We start from the raw sequence: 18,140 nt of genomic DNA, 5'->3' as shown, positions 1-18,140 counted from the left end.
ACTCATTACCTTTATGAGAGTTGGACTCGATTAGTCTCCTTCCCACTGTGTGCAATGGTTTGACACCGGAGCTTCTGAGACAGCAGGGGATGGTGTACAGAACAAGGGGACTAAAAGAAAGGGAAGAGAATTGAAGTGTATATTTTTATAGGCAGAGTACAGACCGTACTCAACCAGCCCACACTTGTAAAACCCGAAACAAAATGTCTACTGTTAGTTGTGGTTCTGTCATTTGGCAGCATTTGCTGAACAATCCTGAGCGTGCGAGTAGCTGTACTAACAATTTAAGATAATCAGTCAAACTTGTAATGTAGCTCATTTAACTTGCTAGAATCGAGGTAGGTACATTCATACACAGGGACCTGTTCTTTGTAAACAAAACAAATATGTTCAAGCCTTCCACCTTTTTGGATTACCTGGGAGCTTGGGGAGCCTGTAACTCTTTGGAGTACAAACCCGTTTCCATCTGTTTCAGATGAAGTTACATTGTTTCATAGTTTGCCATTGTGAGATTTGAACTCTTGATCTGGGGGTTACAAACCCAGTACCATAACCACTTGGCTATTTAGGCCAAGCCCTAATGGGCTAGCCTCATCCTGGGAGAACTTCCTTCTTGATCAAGATCTCTCCCCTGCCAGGTAACTCTTTTGAGTACAAACCCATTTTCCATCTGTTTCAGATGAAGTTACATCGTTTCATAGTTTGCCATTGTGAGATTTGAACTCTTGATGTTGTAACTCTTTCGAGTACAAACCTGTTTTCATCTGTTTCAGATGAAGTTACATTGTTTCATAGTTTGCCATTGTGAGATTTGAACACTTGATCTTGGGGTTGCAAACCCAGTACCATAACCACTTGGCTATTTAGGCCAAGCTAAAATGAAAGGATCACCTCATTCTCTATTCAGTGAATTGCCTCACTCACCACATTCCAACTGAAGCACTCAAATGCAGCCCCAGGCAGTACTATAACTCTTTTGAGTACAAACCCGTTTCCATCTGTTTCAGATGAAGTTACATTGTTTTATAGTTTATCAGTGTGAGATTTGAACTCTTGATCTTGGGGTTACAAATCCAGTACCATAACCACTTGGCTATTTAGGCCAAGCTTGGGGAGCCTGTAGTTCCCTGTTGCTTTCTCCATGGTAACACCTCAGCCAATCAGAGTTGTCTTGCCAACCAATCAGCATTCCTTTTCTCCTGTGTTGTAATTGTTCTGATCAGCTGAAACTTGGCAATTTATCCCGATGAGTACAAAGCAAAAACTTCGACAGTGTCTCTCTTTTTCAGTAATATTTATACTTTTTAGTTGATACATTGGTCTGCAAAATTGATGTTAGATTGTTGACATTAGTCCATTGTTTTTCTACTCATATAGTGAAGAAGCTGGAATATTCTGATGAAATCCTGTCACATCACCTTGCGCTCATAACTTTAATTTTCACTGATGGATAATGGTGTGACAGGAGTTAGAGTTACTTATTCATTTCTCTATTCCATAGAGAAGGATTGTGAAATACCAACACGAACAAGTTTATCATCCCCGTTCTGTTGTTATAAATATGGATTCTTCCTTCTGCTGCAGCAATAGGGCATGTGGCTTTCTGCGACTGAGACAGCCCCAAAACATCCCGATCAAGAGCCACCTGGGGCATTAAATTTGTCACAAAGCTTGATGAGGATCTGCAGAATCCTTCTGACTTGTTTTTTTGTCAAGTGTATTCAGTGACAGTGCTAAACTAGGTAGTATTTGGAATAATTGACTGGTGACTATTTGCAACAATGCTGAAGCTCCTGTGCATGTCCAGAAGATGTGGAGGAGGGTGCTACATTGACGCTAAGGTGCAAAGGAGTGCAGACTGCAACAAATCTAATTTAGAACTTAAATAATGTAACCAACTTAAATGTATTAAAACAAATGTCATCCTAATAATGGCCATTAGTTTTCAGTACCTGTATGTTTTTAATTCACAATATAATAATGCTGCAACAATTTTTGAAAGCTTAATTATCTTTCAGTGCAGATCTTTGGTCTTAGACAAATTTTGTTGGAATAATATAACAAGCACAGTTTAGGAGTTGATGGTGGAAATCATAGACTGGTGAAATCTGCCACACAGTGGTAGGATGTGGAATTGCAATGGTTATTTTTTTTTCTTTCCCTTCTGCCTTCAACTTCTGCTGAAGCGAAGGGTGTCAATGTGATGTGCTCACAAACGCCACCTAATGTTCTGTTGCAGAGAGGACTCAGTAAGGGCATGGAAGCAGATCGTCTGCAAAGGGATGGTGTGTAGCATAAGGGGACTGAAGGAATGGGAAGAAAATTACACTGTATATTTATATTTTTAGTTGCCATATATGTGTGCTTTGTAGTTGACAGAAGACTATTCATATTAATTAATTGTTTTACTAGTCATTCAATAATGGAATGTTCTAGTTAAATCTTATCACATTAATTTAACACCAGTTGAAGATGGTGTGACAGATGATAGCATTTCACCAAACCTATTAATTTCTCTTTCATAACGCTGCAGGTTTGCAAAATACCAACACAAGCTAGTTTCCCATTTGAATTCTGATATTATGCTGTGGTGCTGCAGGTTACTGAAAGTATTTGGATTCTTCTTCAAACACTTGATGTCCAGAATCTAAAGATAGAGTTCAAATTCTTCATTTCTTAATCCTCATCTTCATTATGTTATTCAGGGACTTAGATATTTTTCATTTCTACATTTTCATTGCATTTTACACTTGCAACTTTTCCCTGTTCTGATGAAAGGTCTACGACCTGAAGCATTAACTCTGTTTTTCTTTCTATAGATGTTGCCAGACCTGCTGAGTATTTCCAACGTTTTTTGTTTTATTTCAGATTGAGGAACAGGCAGAAAGTGGAATTAAGGCCACAATCAGATCAGCCATAAACTTACTGAATGGCGGAGCAAGCTCGAGGGGCCATTTGGCCTAGTGCAGCTCCTATTTTTTATGCTTTTATTTCCAGCATCTGCAGTATTTTGCTTTTGGACTTACAGATTTTTAACTGATTATAATCACTTTCGCATGGAAAGTTGTTTAGTACGATGTGATAGTTTGTGAAATTGTTTTTACATAAATGGGACAGTGGTGTTTTTGTTTGTATAAATGACCATCATGTGCCAAACTTCCCTGTTTTTCATTTGATATTGGTTGCCAGTCTCTATATAGACACAGCGAGCTTAATGGTGTATTATAGAAGTGGGGGACTGATTATCTAGATCTACTTCCTCAGAATAAGAAGTTGTACTCTGCCACCATATGGCAGATACAATTTTGTTTACGAGAAAGACAAGTCTATCGTCAGTTGCACTCCTATAATTAATGACTTACGCTCATCCCTGAATATTCTCTCATGTCAACATTAACTCTCGCATGTAGCTTAAAACAGTTGAATTTCATGATTATCACGTTTAGTGTTTGACTGATGGATGAAACTTAACCATATCGTATCAGCTTAGTAGGAGCAAGACACAAAAATAAGGATAACATACACATAGGCCTATTTTTCTGTGTAGATTGTCTGTCCATGTTTTATCCTCACACTGGTGGGTTCCTGATAAATCTGCCCGAACTAGAAATCTGAAAAAAGTTGAAAGTGCTGGAGGGGCTCACAGGCCCACCAACATCTGAAAAGATAACTTGAAACTTTAGCTCCAGTACCTTGTCAGAACTCTTCTCTGAGGACCCCAAAGCATCGGCTTCTGAGGTCTGGTGATGGGTCTGCACCTGCAAGTTAACCCATCCCATCTCTCAGATGCTGATGGTGCGCAGTTTTTTTAAATTTATAGACAGTCCCTTTTTGTTGGCATTAATCAACTTCTAGGATAAAAACACAATGTTTTCCCGTAACTAAAAAACATTACACTGAAAGCTGAAAAAACGATGAGCTTGGTTTAGAGATAAAAATCCAAAACTTGAGGTTTTTTTTATAGTTCCTGAGGCAGATTTGTAATCTTTGAGGCACTTTGTTCATCAAAGCTAGTTAAAAGGCTTCATAGTACTTTAAAATTAAGTAATTCGATAGGTTTGCAAAATTGGGAAAAGCTGCAAGACTATTGTTGGTGATTATTTTAATAGTTCAAACTGATTCTGCTTTGAATTGTGGTGACATTACATTTTTTACTGTGTGCATTAGTATATTAGTATTTAAAAAGTGTTTATAGAATTAGACTCCAGATAATATCAATCATTGCAGCATCATTGTACAGTTGGAGCATTTCCTTTGCATCCTCGGATTCTTGAATTCAGGCTGAAATGCCTGTAAAATGAAGCTGATGATCGTTGGAGTTCTGATTTTTGTTCTTTCTTTATGTCTCTATATTGACACGGATGCTGTTCCCAACCTGCTTCTGATTAATGTAGATTAATATAATACAATATACATTAATACAATACAATGTACATGGACATGTGAAAGAAATAAAGATTTATTAATTACAAATAAATGTAAATAAATAAATGTAAAAATAAATAAGAAGGGGGATCGAGCAAGGGAGTTGGACTGACTGGATTGCTCCACAGGGAGCAGCAAGGTTCTCGATGGGGTGAATGGCCTCATGTGTCGCAGATGACTGTGACTTTGCTCCAACTCCACTCTGTTTCCTTGTGGCTGGCAATGTATTGACTGTAGAAGGGGCATTTTAATCTGGAGGAACGCATGGGTTATGTGGGGTGGTTGGGGGGGTGGTGGTGTGGGGGCAAGGTAGTGGTGGTTAAAATGGACAAAAAGGTCAACGCATTGGGAAACTGGCTCTAACCTGACAACTTCCAGCTTTAACTGGAGTGTGTTAAGGTACTTTTCTTTATATTCATTAATGGGATGTGGGTATAGCTGGCACGGACAGCATTTGTTGCCTCTCCTTGTGTGTGGGTGGGTTGCTTATTAACATCCACTAGTTGCTCAATTAATACAATATTTCTTTTGGCCTTTAAATGTAAGAGTGCATTCATGGATTTCTTTCTTCTGGAAACTCACCAGCGAAGGCAAAACATGGACACAATAGTAATTGAGGGAGCTGAATCAATCTGAAGGAAGTATTGCAATAAATACATTTTACTTAACTACTAGTGGCTAAGTGTTAGTTTACAGTATTTATGCTAAAAGGTTACTTTTTACATTTCTGATGTTTTCCCAAACTGATCGGAGGGGGTGTGGGGGGGGAGGGGGTGGAATCTGACGCTTTAGCCCTTGGTCGGAGGCCCAGTCTAAGGCAGCCAATGTGATCACCACCCGGCTGCTGTTTAGAGACCTGTACCATGGCAGCAGCAGCTCGCAGGAGGCATTACCCATGACACATGGGGCAGAAATTTGCCCTAGGTTGGCGGGCGGGCCCCACTGGCTTGGCGGCGGGCGGGCAGCTGAGCCCCATCACTGAAACGGGCCCCGCCGCCATTTTGAGTGGGCGGGACAATTAAGGCCTGCCCGACAGGAAGTGCTATGAGCTTCCTGTGCTGGGGGGCGGGGAGCGATTCCCCATCTGTCAGTGTGCTCTTACACGCATGCGCACGGAAGAGTGCACTGCTCCCTGAGACTAAGTGCTGTCTCAGGGAGATCAGTGAAAGTTTTACAAACTTACAAAATAGAAAAATAAAAAATTATTAACGTGTCCCCCTCATGTGACAATGTCACACAAGATGGCACGTGTTAGTAAATAACACACAAAATTTATTAAACATTTTTAAAGCAGACGTGAATTCTCATCCCGCCAGTGGATGAGGTTTTATGTTTTTTCTATTGCCCCCTGGGGCTCCTGGCCTGCCCGCCAGCCTTAAGGGCCTTTAACTACCTTAATTATCCTGTCAATGGCCTTAATTGGCCGTTGACAGGTCGGTGGGCGGACAGCTGATTTCGCTGTCCGCCCGCCTTCCTCAATATTTAAATGGACCGGGATGACATTAGGGGTTCCTTCCAACATCATCCCGCGTCATTTTCCTGTCGGTGGGCGGGCCCCGCCCCCAAATTGGTATGGCTTGAATTTTCCCGTCAGCATACAGTCAAAGGCCGTGTTTCGGTGGTGTGTCCAACCAGAAGTGTCTCCAGAGAGTCAGTGTTGCATCAGGTGATCACAGAAATCAGCCTCCTGGAAGAAGATCTGCTGCTTTCAGGACCTGGTGGCCGTGCATTACCATTTGTTTTTAAACTCACCGCTGCCCTCAACTCTTTCACTTGTGAATCCTTCCAGGGCAATACTGTTGACACCCAGGATCTCCCAGATGGTGGCTTGCAAAAGCATGCAACAGGTAAACAAGGATGGCTTGTTTGCCAATTATATCGACTTCACTTGTGAGTATGAGAGCTTGCAGCTGTAGCTAGCTTCCCACAGAAGCAGGTCATCATCAACTGCACAGACCCAGCAATCCATAGACCCCCAGACCCACCAGGAGTATTAGTCAGCCACTAGGGCTTCCGCTCCATCAATGTGCAGCTGGTGTGTAACCACGAAAAGTTATTCTGCAGGTGGGCTTATTTTATTTTTCCATGGGATGTGGGCGTCGCCAGCTAGGCCATCATTTATTGCCCATCATTAATTGCCCTTGAGAAGGTGGTGGTGAGCTGCCGCCTTGAACTGCTGCAGTCCATGTGGTGTAGGTACTCCCATGGTGCTGTTAGCAAGGGAGTTCCAGGATTTTGACCCAGTGACAGTGAAGCAATGGTGATAGGATGATGTGTGGCTTGGAGGGGAATTTACAGGTGGCGGTGTTCCATCTGTCTGCTGCCCTTATCCTTCTAGGTGGTAGAGGTCGTGGAAGGTGCTGTCGAAGGAGCCTTAGTGAGTTCCTGCAGTGCATCTTGTAGATGGTACACACTGCTGCTATTGTGCATCGGTGATGGAGGGAGTGAATGTTGAAGGTGCTGGATGGGGTGCCAATCAAGCAGGCTGCTTTGTCTGGATGGTGTCAAGCTTCTTGAGTATTGTTGGAGCTGCACTCATCCAGGCAAGTGGAGAGTATTCCATCACACTCCTGACTTGTGCCTTGTAGATGATGGTCAGGTTTTGGAGAGTCAGGAGGTGAGTTACTCGCCACAGGATTCTTTGCCTCTGACTTGCTCTTGTAGCCACAGTATATGATTAATCCACTTTCTGGTCAGTGGTAATCACCAGGGTATTGATAGCACCATGATGTTTTTGTGTTGTGGCAGTTCAAGTTCTTTGATGTCTTTAGACCTTCTAGCAGCATTAAGGGGTGGTTGCTAGGAAATGATGGAAACCCATTTCAGGCTTCGCTGATGACATCCCCACTGTTGAAATTTACCAGTGCGACAGTGAAAGCCATTTGGCTACCAGATGCTTGATTGTAAAAGCCATGGCATGCTGAAGATGTAATTCAGTTACCTAGACAGTTCTAAAGGCACCTTTCAGTATGCATCACCAGGGTGTCCAGAATGGATGTGGTGTGCTGTGCCCTGCACAACATTGCACTAGTGTGGTTCGGGCCTGCAGGAGGAACATGGCAAAGAGTTCAGATCCTGCCAACGATTCCGAGGAGGAGCGAGGTAGGGAAGAGAAAAGTCATGAGGACGATATGCAACCCGGCTGTTAACATTGCAGCCAGAAATGCCCTTAACAGTGCAAGGCTCTCTTAGATTGTACCAGTGGATCATGTCCGATGTGACTTTGTGCCACGGAACCTGCCACCATTATTTGTTCTTGCTCACTTGTCTTGAGGATGACGTCTGTTCAGGGTTGTGAGTATCTGCCATGGGTCTTCATGTGGTTGGACAGGCCAATTCTAGACCCACAGAGCTTGAAGTTACATGGATAAAAGATGATTTACAACTTTAAAATAAATCATTTATTGAGACCATGTTGAGAATTTACAATAAAATGTATGTTAATTTTTTTGCCCTGGTTATTACATTTCTCTTGACATTTCATGTGAACTATAAAATTATCCAATAGACAAAGCTCGGTGATTGGTGAATGTACATTTTATCCCATTGGTTCTGGGGACTGCCGTAACCTGCAATAGTTTTGCGAGGATGTTGTTATTTGCTGAAATTCGAGACACGGACACTAGTGGGCAGTAAAAGTGTCATAAAGACGATTGGAGTTGGGTGTACGTCTAAAAAGAGTCTTTGAGTCATGTTAATAACTGAATAGTTTTTAAGTTAATTGAACATGCATGATTCTGATTGATTTGAAAGCAGGAACATAAGTTTTCATGGAGCTACATGTGCACCAATTGGTCAAATACGGATCATTGGTTCCCTCTGTTGTTTCTTCTATTGATAGATTATAGCAGAAAGGGAGGAAAAGGCCCAAACTTTTGCAATAGAAATTAATATATTTTCAATACAACTCTTGTTCCCTTTGCTGTGTGCAGTTAGACGGGTGGAAAGTGATTTTTTTTTTGGGCACAAGTGCCTTTTGCAAGGCACCAGAACAAGCTGAATTTATCAAGTAAAATATTGAAAATAATCCTTCCCATGAGTTTGGCTTTGCCATCTTCCCATGTAAGTGGAGTACAGTATTTCTTTGCCTCCCAATGGAGACGAGTCCGAGTATTTACATCCCTTGTTGCTGTTTGCTTCGATACATTTTATACATGGAATATAAGTCGGCCCCCATTTTCGGAAGAATTTTTCAGAGTTTCAAAGGTCGATTTAAGCGCCGCAAATTACGGTAGCTCGTATTATTCAGCTCACAGTTAGAATCAGTTCTGGTAGATTTGGCCATGTGCAATAATAAACATTTAGCACCACCTAGTGGGAAAAGACCTTGACAGTGTCAAAAAGTTTGACAACAGGAAAATAAATAAAATAAGACCATAAGACGTAGGAGCAGAAGTAGGCCATTCAGCCCATCGAGTTTGCTCCGCCATTCAGTGAGATCATGGCTGATCTGATAATCCTTAATTCCACTTTCCTGCATTTTCTCTATAACCCTTGATTCCCTTACTGATTAAAAGTCTGTCTATCTCAGCCTTGAATATATTTAATGACTTGGCCTCTACAGCCCTCTGTGATAAAGAATTCCACAGATTCACTACTCTCTGAGAGAAGAAATTCCTCCTAATCTCTGTCTTAAATGGGCGACCCCTTACTCTGAGATTATGCCCTCTGATTCTTGAGTCTCCCACAAGGGGAAACAACCTCTCAGCATCTATCCTGTCAAGCCCCCTAAGGACCTTACATGTTTCAATAAGGTTGTGTCTCATTCTTCTAAACTCAAATGAGTACAGGCCCAACCTACTCAACCTCTCCTCATAAGAAAATCGGGCCATACCTGGGATCAACCTAGTGAACCTTCTCTGGACTGCCTCCAATGCCAGTGCATCTTTCCTTACATAAGGGGACCAAAACTGTTCATAGTATTCTAGGTGTAACCAGTGCCTTGTTTAATTCTAGCAAGGCTTCCCTATTTTTATACTCCATTCCCTTTGAAATAAAGGCCAACATTCCATTAGCCTTCCCTATTACTTGCTGAACTTTTATGCTAGCTTTTTGTGATTCATGCCTGAGGACCCCCAAATCCCCCTGTGCTGCAGCTTTCTGCAGCCTTTCTCCATTTAAATAATATTCAGCTCCTCTATTCTTCCTGCCAAAGTGCATAACCTCACGTTTTCCCATATTACACCCCATCTGCCAAGTTTTTGCCCACTCATTTAACCTGTCTATGTCCCTTTTGGACTCTGTGTCATCCTCACCACTTGCCTTCCCACCTATTTTTGTGGCATCTGCAAACTTGGCGATAGTGCATTCACTTCCATCATTCAAGTCATTAATATATATTTGAAATAATTGTGGCCCCAGCACTGATCCCTGTGGCATTCCACTAGTTACAGGTTGCCCCTTATGTCCTAACTCTGTCTTCTATTAGTTAGCCAATCCTCTATCCATGCTAATATACTACCCCCAACACCATGGGCTCTCATCTTATTAAGTAGCCTTATGTGTGGTACTTTATTGAATGCCTTTTGGAAATCTGTTACCATCTGCTGGTTCCTCTTTATCTATCCTGCTTGTTACCTCCTCAAAGAATTCTGATAAATTTGTCCTTTATGATTTCCCCTTCATGAAACCATGCCGACTCTGCTTGATTATATTACATATTTCTAAATGCTATTACGTCCTTTTTAATAGATGCCAACATTTTCGCAATAACAGGTGTTAAGCTAACTGGCCTATAGTTATCTGTTTTTTGTCTCCTTTTTTGAATAAGGGTGTTACATTGGCAGTTTTACAATCTTCTGGTACTTTTCCAGAATATAAGGGTTCTTGGAAGATTACTACCAGTGCATCCACTATCCCTGTAGCTACTTCTTTTAATATCCTATGATGCAGCCCATCAGGTCCAGGGGAATTATCTGTGTTTAGCCCTACTAGTTTCCCTAGTACTTGTTCTCTAGTGGTAGTTATTGAATTTATTTCCCCCCTGCCCACTTTTGCCCCTTGATTTTTTTGTATGTTTGGAATGCTGTTATGTCTTCTACTGTGAAGACTGATGCAAGGTGTTTATTCAATTCTTCAAGGTGTTGATTCAATTCTTCTGCCATTTCCTGGTTCCCCATTATTATTTCCCCAGCCTCATCCTCTAAGGGGCCAACGTTCACTTTGGCCTCTCTCTTCCTTTTTATATATTTAAAGAAGCTCTTATTGTCTGTTTTTATATTACTTGCTAGTTTATCCTCAAAGCTTATTTTCTCCCTCTTTATTATTTTTGGTTACCTTTTGTTGGTTTTTAAAGCTTTCCCAATCCCCTGACTTACCACTAATCTTTGCCACATTGTATGCTTTTTCTTTCAATTTGATACTGTCCTTAACTTCCTTGGTTAACCATGGTTGGTTTATCCTCTTCCTAGAACCCTCCTTTCTCACTGAGATATATCTTTGTTGTCAGTCACGAATCCAACCTTTCATGGGTGGAATATCGATATGTCAACATAATTAATCTGGTATTCTCATTCTCTCGTTTGCACATGAATGTATATGTTGTGGGCATTAGTCTTTCGATGATAACAAATGAATGGAGTAAAGTGCTGTATGATATTCACTTCCAGGCATGTTAAAGTGCATTAACAAAACTAACGCTCACTCCTGTGGGCGTGGACCTCTTCTGGTTAAGCCAGTTCGAAATTCATAACTTTTTTTGCCCCATATCTGATGGTATTGTGAACAATACATATTGCGCAACTTAGATACTAGCTCAACAACAATGCATCTTATCATTCCTTCATTGCTATTAGAGACATGAATTTTAAGGTCGCAGATCTCCTGGAAAAGTAGAGTGCTTCAGCTTATTATCTGGCTTGTAAATGTTTTACTGAAGCCAGGTTAGCTCACTTGGCTAGATGGCTAGCAAGTTTAGCGCTAACAGCACAGGTTGGATCTCTGTTCCGGCTGAGGTAGACTGCGGGCCTGCGTCTTTGCCCCACCCGTAGTAAAAAATCATGGCACTTTGTGGTTCGACAAATAATTGACAAGGACCTGCCTTCAGGTGGAGAACTCAGGAAGAAGAAATGTTTTTCGTTGTGTTCTTAATCCTACTGGAAATAAAGCTGAACCAGAGTTAATGTACCTGCATAGCAAGCACACTTACAGATTTCCTAAGTTGGGGGTGGGGAACTTTTCTCTTATTGAGGGCCACTCATATGTCGACAAAATCAGTCATGGCCACACACATAAAAACCAACAGAAACGTTCAACTCACCTACTGCTTTAATACTCTTTCGAGTTAACACGTTTCCATCTGTATTCAGATGAGGTTACATTATTTCATAGTTTGCCATTGTGAGATTTGAACACTTGACCTTGGGGTTACAAACCCAGGACCATAACCACTTGGCTATTTAGGCCAAGCCCTACTGCTTTAATACAATGGCTGAGTTTGCTTTTCCTTAATGAGCCTTGTTAAGCCTGCTGGCACTGATGATGTTGCTACGTGCAACTGGCCTTTCTCCCTCTTGTGGGGGGGAGGTGGGAGCCAGCCGGATATCAACAATTTTCGGGAGATAGCCTGGGATGTGTGAGGCCTAAAGTGGTGGAAATATACGCGTCATATGCACACGATGAGATTTCAAAAAAATATCGCGGGCCGCATGAAAAAGTGCAATGGGCCGGGGGTTTCTCAGCTCTGCCTTAAGTAATGAAATTGTGACATCAGCTACAAGGGAAGAGGGACTGAGTAAAAGCCAGCTATTCCTTATTCCTTATATCATTTGTGGCTCAGTTGGTAGCACACCTCCCTCTGAGTCACAAGATTGTGGTTTCAAGTCCCACTCCAGACCTGAGCACCAAAATCAAGGCTGACACTCAGTGCAGTATTGAGGGAGTGTTGCACTGTTGGAGGTGCTGTCTATCGGATGGAATATTGAACTGTGATCCCGTCCCACCTCTTTAGTGGACGTAAAAGAGGACATGGCACGTTTACAAAGAAGAGCAGGGGTGTTATTCCCAGTGACCTGGTCAATACTTATCCCGCAATCAACAAAACAACCAAATTATTTGGCCTTTATCTCATGCTGTTTGTGGGAGTTTGCTGTTTATAATTTGGCTGTTGCATTCTTATATTATAACAGTGACTACGCTTAAAATAGTTTTTCGCTGCAAAGCGGTTTGGGACAACAGGTGGCCATGGAAGGCACTATATAAATGCAAGTCTTTTACAGAGAAAAAAGCTTTATGACTAATCTAGATTATAGCACATTGGAGGGTATTTCTTCTTGTATTGGACACTGATTATATCCTATTAGTGGCGATTGCTAAAGTTTGAAAAGAAATATTTTACCTGTACATAAGCTTGTTCTATAATGTTAGAATATTTCCTGCTCTGTGATGTTAACAATGTCAACTTTTGTGGAATTCTTACCCCTTTGTCTCTTTGACATGGCATGTGATATAAGACTAGACGTCATGATCTTACGATTTCTTGCCAGTTGTTCCTTTAGATGTAACTAAAGGTTTAAATAATTAAGCATAAATTCTTGTTTTCAGAAATAATAATTTGAGTTATTTTTTGTTCTGAACAGGTTTGTAACTCGCCCAGATGTTAAAGAGAAAAGATTGCCAGATTTCTTGGATTGGATGCTGACCTCACTATCTAAAGCTGGTCAGACAATGGAAGGCATGGTTGTAATAGATGGAATGCTTCAGGCTCTGGTAAATACTTGAACACATGGATCACCTTTTAATTAGATAAGTTTACATATTGAATGTTCAGGGGTATTTACTTTCCTGTGTAAAATATTGCAAGGCATATTATTATAAGAAATATGAGCAGGATTAGGCTATTCAGCCCATTTAAGCCTGCTCTGATTGTGGCCTCAACTACATTTTTCTGCCCATACCATATCCTTAATTCTCTTGTCAATCAAAAATCTGTCTAACTCAGCCTTGAATATTATGTGGTGATAAGGAAATATGTACCTTTTTTGCCTTCCCTTTCACTTCAAAATTACTCCTTTTTCTCTTTGCTCTTCCTCCTTTGGTTTCCAGATACCCTTCAGTAGAACAGTCAGATGACCTCTTCGACCCTACCTAGAGCAATTGTTTGACAGGTGTGCAAAAGTGGCACGAGTTAATTTTTCCTATGTTTGTTTCTTTTCTTATATTTCTAACTCGGATAAAGCATCAGTATCAAATGAGAAACGTGGATGTAGTTTGGCATACTTGCCCCAGAGTTAGGAAGTTACAGACTTGACCATATAACCCAGGTTGACATTCCAATTGTGGTTCAGGTACAGTGAGATATGACAGTGAGGATTTCTCCAACATTGCTGCCTCAACCACCACCACCAAAAACAGAGTAGTTGGTAATGAATGATTCGGAAGTTCCATGTCACATGGTATAAAATGACTTCATCTGCATAGTAAGTAGAGACCTGAACCTGATAAACATCCAATAGACATGAGACTATAGCCCATGTGTGACAAACTTGACTATTCGTATTTCATGTTGCACACTGATAGTATGCAGCCCTTTTTAACAAACTGAGAACTATGACTTCTTAATTCTATGAATTGTTTGATGTACTTTAAATTTTAATACTTAAATGTCACTCAGAATGCTGCTCAACACAATAGGGTATGATTCAAGCTAGTTGGGCAAGACACCAATACTATAATTTAAGATGGTCCAGAATGCATGAAAACTATTTTCCCTGAAAGCGTAATGTGAAATGGCAGGTATACAAGTAGTGCCTCGGGGAATCTGCTGCCAAAGTACATGTACCAAGTTATTGTGCTAAATTTGTCAACTAGATATTGACCATAAGTATTGAAATATGTTCCTTATTCTGCATTGTCAAAGATGATGGCTCAACGCTGACTGGAAAGTAATTGTGTCTCCAGGGACTTCTTGCTTGGTTATTTGAGATTAAAGGAGTTTTTTTTTTCTTTCCCTATACCCCTTTTTGTGATCTATAGCTTTTAAGACTCTTTTTATTGGATGAATGGGCAAGTACATAATGCAGAAGGAGATTATGTCAATCTTCATTATACTTTGCAGTCTTGCCCCATAGTGTCCGGGTCAGAGTCTGACTGCTAATCTAAGTTATAGCTTGAGAAAAACATACCAGCGACATCCCAATCTGCACCAAATTCCCAGGTTGGCCCTTGCACTTCATACTTCTCCCTGGATCATTATCTTTTTTTTTTGTTCTGAACTAACGTTTCATGCCTAACTAAGGGTTGTAAAGATTCAAGTAGTCCTCTGGTACCTTGCTGAAGAGTCTTCTTCATGTAAAGGTCTAGATTTTGAGTGTCAGCAGACCCTAACCATCCATGCATTTATTGTGGAGGATTACACTGACATCCTGTCTCGGAGTAAAATTTGACTCCCTGATGGTGAAACGTAGCCCCTTATCAAAGTCTCACACTTGGCTGTACTTTCCAATACCTGCTCTGCACAAACTTCCATGATGGTGACATATCTTTTCTCACCAAGCCACACCTTTCTCTGTGTCCCTACTCCCCTAGTACTTTCTGCTTTTTTGCACACCTCAACCTGTTTTGCTCATCAAACCCCAACTTTAAGATCCTTGATAATATACTGTCCAACTATGCACCCCAACCCAACCCCAAGTTTCTCCCTGAGGTATCATCCCTCAACTCCTGTAGCTCAACAGGTCCTCATTCTAGGTGATTTCTGGCAGTTCCCATAGCTCGCTCCTCTGAATTCACTGCAACTCGTTCCTAAGCTATTCCTCCATATGGTTATCTTGCTCAAATCCACAGCCACCATCTTAACCTCATTATCTGTCTGAGCATGTGGTGGAGGCAGGTTCAGTTGACGCATTCAAAAGGGAACTAGACTGTCATCTTAAAAGGAAGAATCTGCAGGGTTACGGGGAGGAGGTGGGGGAAATGGCACTGGTTGCTCATTTGGAGAGCCGGTATGCAGATGATGGGCCAAATGTCGTCCTTCTGTGTTGTAACAACTCTATGACCTGTATATTACTGTGGTCTTGATTGCAGTTGAGGCTGTTTCTAACCACTTGTAACCAGTTGCCCATTCTGAACGTATTCCAGGAGGTTTCATCCTGTTCCTCATTTCCCTGCTGCACTGCTCCCACCATTGATCACCCAATACCTCCATCTTGTGGTGCATGGTCTTCCCTTGCCAATTGGAAAGCAAATAGACTATTTATTACCTCTTGGATGATTCTTGATTCCTCTGATTTTTGTCCCTGTTTTCAGCATTGCCTTGGAGGTTAATCTTCATTTCCTGGAGCCTGTCGGACAGTCATGGAGTGTTGACAACCCTACATCTATCCCTCACCAACTTGCTCCCCAAACTCCTTCTACAAGAGTGACTGCAACACTGATAATTACTCATTACGTATTAAAACACTTTCCTGTGTTCTAATTCATTTGAAAATCAAGCTCTGGTACTAGAAAACTAACAGGGCTATTGCACATGACATTAAGTCCTTCTGCTTACTTTCTTGATCAAGTGCTTTCCTGCTAAGTACCTTTACTAACAAATGTTGCAATGAGAGGAGTTTTATTGTTTTACAACACAATCTTGTGTTATTTCCACTTCTGTAACATGCTCACTATTACCCAACCTGAGCCTTTAGCTGCTGAAACCCTTGTTTTTGTTAGTCCTATACTCAATTACTCAAATGCCCTTGTTGGGATCTCAGCCTCACCAAGTGTAGATTCCAGCTTTTGCAAAACTTGACTGCTTGCATCCTGTCTGACATTAAGTCTTGCTGCCTGACAATCCAGTTGTTGCCAACTGGTATTGACACCTTATCCAGCAACATCTTTAATTCGAAATACTTATATTATCTCCAGCATCCACTGGTCCTCGGATTTTGGCTTTGGGTATTGCTCCTTTTGCTCTACCGTTTGTGAGAGAGCCAGCAGTTGCCTTCTACTCTGTGTTCTGCAAGTAGCTTGCTAAACTATTTCCTCTCAACTTTTGGGAGGGCTACTGGTTTGTGTGGTTGCACCATGCCTGGATGGAAGAGATATTATGGACCAGATAGTCTTTCTTTGTCCTTTTTCTATGTATGCACTTTTCAATGCATTATTTATATAGACAGTGTTTATTTGTATTTATCTGTCAACTGCTGTTGATTATAATCTTCAGAATTACTGTTGCTGGTTCTTGAAAGCATAATTTTTCTGAGCTACTCATAATTGTGGTTTACGTAAATTTTCATCAGCATTTTTAAGGGAGAATAAAGAATGCAGCGAATTCAGGAGCGAGGGCATGATAAGTTGTGAGGGAAGGAAGGACCCTCATCATCCATCTCAGTTATTCTGTCAAAGAACTTGATCAAGTTAGTCAAACATGTCAGTCTTGTGCTGACTTTCATTTATTAGCCCATATTTTCCAGATGCCAATTAATTTGCTTCTGGGTTGTTGACTCATTGATGCCACCACCCATGTTAGGCTGACTGGCCTGTAGTTGCCAGATTTTTCCTTTGCCCTTTTTTCACCCAAAGATGAAACATTTTCAATCCTCCAGTCCTCTGGCACCATTTCCGAGAAGGATTAGGAAATTGTGATGAGACCCCCTCCAATTTCCATCCTTACTTCCCACCATAAACTTCAATGCAACACGGGCTGGCTGACTGAATAGCCAACCTGAGCGTATTATTACGACATTGTGCCTCAGTCTCAATGGGAGTACAACATCTTAAGGTTTTAAAGGCTGAAGCATAAGATGCACCTTTGTGCTTGTTTCTATGTCGAAGTGCAACTTGTTTATATTCTTGTAGCATTTTTAACAAAATAACATTGCAAGGTGAAGGAGACTGTCTTGCAAACTGAATTATATAAATAAGACACGTATGATAGTTACATGGGGGAGGGTGAAATAACACCACAGATAATCCAAAACTCATACAACGTAGAAGGAGGCCATTCAACCCATCGTGCCTGTGCTGGCTTTTTGAAAAATCTATGTAATTAGTTCCGCTCTCCCTGCTCTTTTCCCCCCCAGCCCTGCAAATCTTTCCCTTTGAAGTATCTATTCAATTACTTTTTGGAAATTACTATTTTATCTGCTTCCTCCACACTTTCAAACAATGCAGATAATAACTTGCTTTGTTTAGTAAACAGAAGTTTCATGCTGTCTCTGGTTCTTATGCTGATTAACTTAAATCTGTGTCCTCTGGTTACTGACCAATGTCAGTCATTGGAAACAGTTTCTCCTTAGATTTTGAGCAGCTCTATTAAATCACCCCGAAAGCATCTCTGTCTAAGGGGAACACATGAACATAGGACTTAGCAATAGAAATAGACCATTCAGACCTTCGAGCTTGCTCTGCCATTCAATGGAATCATGGCTAATCTGGTTGCAGTCTCAACTCCACTTTGCAGCCTGCACCCCCCTTCTCCCACAATAACCCTTGACTTCCTTGTTAATCAAAAATCTGTCTAACTCTGCATTGAATAAATGCAATGACCCAGCCTCCCCTCCTTTCTGGGGAATAGAATTCCACATAGTAACGACCCTCTGAGATAAAAAATTTCTCCTTATCTCCACCTAAAATTGTAGACCCCTTATTCTTAAACTATGTCCCCTAGTTCTAGCCTCTCCCACAAGTGGAAACAAACAACCTCCCGGGATGCACTCTGTCAAGCCCCCTGAGGATCCTAAATGTGCCAATAAGATTCCCTGTCATTCTTCTAAACTCCAATGGGTATAGGC

The 18,140-nt window shown here is 41.2% G+C and overlaps 1 protein-coding gene across 1 annotated transcript in view; it reads left to right on the top strand.

Annotated features, from left to right (window-relative positions):
* Window positions 1-18,140, top strand: part of tbcd (tubulin folding cofactor D) — a 268,520-nt gene that overhangs the window by 25,039 nt on the left and 225,341 nt on the right. The window contains exon 7 of the mRNA XM_041216683.1: window positions 13,002-13,131. Within this exon, the coding sequence (XP_041072617.1) occupies window positions 13,002-13,131 (130 nt within the window). The remainder of the gene's footprint in view (window positions 1-13,001; window positions 13,132-18,140) is intronic.

The sequence above is a fragment of the Carcharodon carcharias genome, chromosome 22 (genome assembly GCF_017639515.1).
Source record: "Carcharodon carcharias isolate sCarCar2 chromosome 22, sCarCar2.pri, whole genome shotgun sequence".
Classification (NCBI taxonomy): Eukaryota; Metazoa; Chordata; class Chondrichthyes; order Lamniformes; family Lamnidae; genus Carcharodon; species Carcharodon carcharias.
The sequence above is the reverse complement of the archived record's forward strand: the minus strand, read 5'-3'. Positions and strand labels throughout refer to the sequence as shown.